Source organism: Pyrus communis, chromosome 10 (genome assembly GCF_963583255.1).
Source record: "Pyrus communis chromosome 10, drPyrComm1.1, whole genome shotgun sequence".
In the NCBI taxonomy this organism is placed as follows: domain Eukaryota; kingdom Viridiplantae; phylum Streptophyta; class Magnoliopsida; order Rosales; family Rosaceae; genus Pyrus; species Pyrus communis.
The window spans coordinates 8,032,971-8,037,894 of record NC_084812.1 but is presented as its reverse complement, the minus strand read 5'-3'; the positions used below and the strand labels follow the sequence as shown (position 1 = coordinate 8,037,894).

The 4,924-nt window shown below is 35.2% G+C and overlaps 1 protein-coding gene across 1 annotated transcript; it reads left to right on the top strand.

Moving 5' to 3' along the window:
- Positions 1-1,842: 1,842 nt before the first annotated feature.
- Positions 1,843-4,680, top strand: LOC137748642 (agamous-like MADS-box protein TM6). Its single transcript, XM_068488808.1, has 7 exons — positions 1,843-2,400; positions 2,517-2,583; positions 2,707-2,768; positions 2,887-2,986; positions 3,892-3,933; positions 4,023-4,067; positions 4,181-4,680. Exons 1-7 carry the CDS (start codon positions 2,213-2,215, stop codon positions 4,379-4,381), a joined length of 705 nt encoding a protein of 234 aa, XP_068344909.1. The 5' UTR covers positions 1,843-2,212; the 3' UTR covers positions 4,382-4,680.
- Positions 4,681-4,924: the final 244 nt, after the last annotated feature.

The window sequence follows — 4,924 nt, the reverse complement described above, 5'->3', positions numbered from 1 at the left end:
TGAGAATCACTATTACGTTTGTTCTCTTTTTCATGCAGATGCTGGTTATCACAAGAAAGCATTGTAATCACAATATCAAACTGTATCAGATTAGCATATGTTTCAATGTCATGAAAAGGACTTTTTATGGCGTTGTTCAATGTCATTGTATTGGCAGACTTTCCACGACTCATCGATCTATGACGTGCATTGTGGCGTTTGAAAAACATCATAGAAAGGTTTCCATGACATTTTTCAAACGCCATGAAATTGTTCTATCTAGTAGCTTGATATGAAAAAATACTCAACAAGCTAAGGAGCTTGAACCAATTTGAGAAACTGGCTTACGAACCATTTTTGGGTAATGAATCATATTATGAAGGAATCTATATGAATTCGGTGGAGTAATCAGCAGTCCAAGAGTGGACCTTCTAAGGAAACTAACACAAAAACTAATAGGTCATCAAGAACACTCAATAGCACAGATTGTGAAGGCAGGAGCTAAAATCAAGGCATGCATACGAAGCTTTAACAAAGAGAGGTCATTCAACCCTTCTGTGAGAGAGAGAGAGAGAGAGAGAGAGAGAGAGAGAGATGGGACATGCGTTGTGGTAGATAGGTGATAACCAACAACGTTAATATCTTCGAAATCTCTCAATCACACTCCTCACTCAAACTCGGTATTGTCGTCCAAGTACAAACTACTCATTTACACCTTGTATATTGTGTATGTGTATCATGAGACACGCATGTAATTTGGTGGATATGCACTCTGATTACATTGCAAATAATTTATTGAACATGAGTCACTGAAATTAAGTTTTAGTGTTCAAATTAACTCAAGTAGTGAAATGTTAACACGACAAAGTTTTGTGAATCTGGCCACATCTTGTATAAATATCTAGAAAGTATTTGAAACACATGTTGTTTGATGGATATATGGTAGAACTAAAACTTTTTTTTGTCACTACAGTATATACATTTCTTATGTTTTATTTATCTCCTCATATCGACATATGCGGTTCTTAATTTCCCTAGATTTTGTAAATCAATTTAATCAACTCTATAAGCTCTCCATTGGACCTTGATTACTTCCACATACCTCTCATTTGAAGAATGTACAATGAAAAACTCATATTGTTGTTTCCTATCACTTGCATGAATTTGGATAAATTTGGTGCCTTATACCCTATCAATGATATAAAAGACTTAAACAATTACTCCTCAAGTCTTTGATTTAACGGAAGCATGTATGTGTCCACGACATATGAAAGGTTTCTATAGTTTGCATATTTACACAGTGTCCAAAGTATGAGATCTTAGCTTCTCTCCTCTAACAGTGACCAATTTCTTAATCTGAAGAGAAATTTGCACAAATAACAAGGCAGGAAATCCTCCTAAGTAAACTTGCCATCTAATAATAAACAAGTGTCACCAATATAAAATATGTCTTACTAATGCAAATCTATCACAAAAACAATAGACGCAACATACTTATATACCTATGTCAAGCAAACACAAAAACAATGCAACCCCATATTAAAACCCTAGTTTAGTCGCTGAGAGCATATTAATATATAGATTCTCTTTATGGGTCGAATAGTATAAACACTAGAGAGAAAAGGAGAGATGCTATATCTATCATACATACAGTGTTACTTGCTGGTAATATAATTTTGCATATGTATCAAAAATTGAAAAAATTTGCAAAAGCAAAGGATTTTGTACTACCGCGCGTACATATAAATCTAATCAGTTTGGTCCTAGACACATTCAAAATTTGAGCTCTCCCTAGCATGCATGATATTATGAAACTGTTAACTCAAGTAACTAGCACGCTGAATAGGACTCGTATGTTTTCGTTCCTGTTCCTGTACTGTCGTGGTCAAAAGAATCGAAACCCTATGCACTATAGCTACATCAGACGCTATCATCAGTAGATTCAGAACTACTGTTAAACATTTAACCTAGCAACTAGCAATCTCTAGGCTCTAGCTAGCTAGCTAGCAACAAGCCTTAAGCAGCAGACATTCCTGGTTAGACTACAACCCAACTTTTCATCTCACTTTCCCGATATAGAAACCATTCTGCTTTCCTCTCCATTTCTTCATCCACACATGACTCCCAATATTATATACACAAGCAACCCCCTCTTCCCTTTTTTTTGATATATCAAGTAAAACAAGATCGGAAAATTGCTAGGAAAAGGTAAGAAATTTGAGAGAGAGAAATTATGGGTCGTGGGAAGATTGAAATCAAGCTGATCGAAAACCAGACCAACAGGCAGGTGACCTACTCCAAGAGAAGAAATGGGATCTTCAAGAAGGCTCAGGAGCTCACCGTTCTCTGTGATGCCAAGGTCTCCCTCATTATGCTCTCCAACACTAACAAAATGCACGAGTATATCAGCCCTACCACTACGTACGTCCTTCTCTCATCAAACCCTATTATTATTATTTTTTTAATTTATCTTTTATTTTTTATAATTAATTTCCTCCTTTCTTTTGGCAATTTCTGCTTAAATTTTGATGTAATAGGACCAAGAGTATGTATGATGACTATCAGAAAACTATGGGGATCGATCTGTGGAGGACACACCACGAGGTTAATTATAATCAAGGATATCTTCTCTCCACTAGTTTTCTTTGTTTATTTTTTTAGATCTTGGAAGTTTTTTAGTGTTTTTTGCTTCTGGTTAATTAATTGGTTCTTTGGCCGCGGGCGCAGTCGATGAAAGACACCTTGTGGAAGTTGAAAGAGATCAACAATAAGCTGAGGAGAGAGATCAGGTAATTACATCTATTCTATTCGGAAATCCAGAAGAAAAAAAAATCAACTTGTTTCTGAGAGGAATATATATATGAATATTACAGGATTAGAGTATTAATTAATGTATAAAATTAACAGGCAGAGGTTGGGCCATGATCTAAATGGCCTGCGCTTTGACGAGCTGGCTTCTCTTGACGATGAGATGCAGTCTTCCTTGGATGCCATACGTCAAAGGAAGGTTGGATTTTCGTTTCTAATATACTTTTAGCTTTCGGTATCAAACAATAATTATAAAGTTCAAAAGGTATCTGAATATAGATCTGTAAAATCTGATATTAGGGTTCCAGTAATTCCAACCTTTTTGTAATTTTTATTCTGAAAAACTTAAGTCCACACTATTAAGTCCTGATGGATTTCCTAATAATAAACAAATTTTGTAGAATTCCGGTGTAGATGTATAGGGTAATAATTTTTCATAATAAACATTTATTTTGAGGAATATAATAAACAATTTTTTTGACATGTAGAATTTTGTAATCCCTCACACACAAGCCTTGATAATCAGTCATTCAGTATGAAAACACCTTGAAATTTGAGATTTCGATTAAAAGATGAGAACATTTGTATGTGTGACAGGATCTTACTGAATAGAAGTTAGTACTGTTCTATTGCTCACACTAATCGTAAGAAAAACGCTACAATCGAAGTTCTAGCCATTCGGTCTAGAAGTAGACTCGTACAATTTGAGAAAATTTTCAAAGTGTATAGTATTCAAGCGGGTAGTCCACGTGTTATAATACAAGTAGAGGACACAGAAAAATATCATTTCCTTCACTTATATTATGACATGTGAATTCACTTCTAGAATAGCCGACACTTGAAAAAATCTCTAACAAAATTTGGAGGAACCTTCTAATTAAGTTGCTTTGGGCTTTTGCCGGTTATGTAACAAAAAAAACCCGAGTTTAAAACCTAAATGATACTTCATATAGTGTATCTCACTTCCGAAAGCTTCTCCCTACATCCTTAAAAAATCTAGCACAAATAGTACTTCCCAATCCTGTATTTTGTGTATCACTTAATTTGAGCTCCTTGACGTTGATGACGGATTTGGCAATGTAATTATTTGTTGGATTTTTACAGTACCATGTGATCAAAACTCAGACGGAGACCACCAAGAAGAAGGTAATTTAGAAACTTTTACTGGATCAAAAGTTAATATTTGTAAGTTTCTAGTACTATTTTTGAAATTCAATAAAATCCCACCACTGCAGGTTAAGAACTTGGAGCAAAGAAGAGGAAACATGCTGCATGGCTATGTAAGAGTATATGAAATCAAGCATCCTAATATATATCAATTCAGTTTCTAATTATTTCCTTTAATTATTATATGTTTTTAATGATATCTAATACTGTGTTTGAAAACTTAAAGTTTGACCAGGAAGCAGCCAGTGAGGATCCACAGTATGGTTATGAGGACAATGAGGGAGACTACGAATCTGCACTTGCATTGGCAAATGGGGCAAATAACTTGTACACTTTCCACCTCCACCGCAACTCCGACCACCTCCACCACGGAGGAAGTTCGCTCGGCTCCTCCATTACTCATCTGCACGATCTACGCCTTGCTTGATCGTGATCTGAGATATGATTAATCATCACTAAGTTATATATTAAGATCACTTATAACTGCTTTTGTTCTAAAGTGTTTGCTTAGTGATGATCCTTAGGCAAGGAGTTAGACTTGGACTCCCTCTAAAAACAGATGCATAAATATGTGTGTGATGTTTTAATCAATGATAGCACTAAAAAAATCCGCGCCCTTGTTGCTTGTGGGTTTGTTTGTATAATTAATACTTCTATTCTATATATATCATGGCTGACATTGCTTTTGATATTTTGGTTTGTTTGTCTTGGATGTTTTGTATTGGCTTTAGGGATTTGTTTGGAAGTGCCTTTAAAATAATTGAAAATATTTTTGGTGAACATGTTTTTGAAACTAATTCTTAGTAAAAGTTCAAAAGCACTACTATAAGTGCTTCTTGCAAGAAGCACTTAGGCCATCTCCAACCGAAGGCTAGCTAGAGGGCTCATTTTAGCCTTCTAGCCCTCCAAGATATTAATATTTTAATGAACTAACATGACCATATTTGCCTCCATCTCCAACAGAGGACCA

Bases quoted from the DNA above. Each gene is read 5' to 3' on its own strand.
- LOC137748642 (XM_068488808.1), top strand. From the start codon at position 2,213: ATGGGTCGTGGGAAGATTGAAATCAAGCTGATCGAAAACCAGACCAAC. The intron at 2,584-2,706 runs GTTAATTATAAT...CCGCGGGCGCAG, and splicing joins TGTGGAGGACACACCACGAG to TCGATGAAAGACACCTTGTG. The intron at 2,987-3,891 runs GTTGGATTTTCG...GGATTTTTACAG, and splicing joins ATGCCATACGTCAAAGGAAG to TACCATGTGATCAAAACTCA.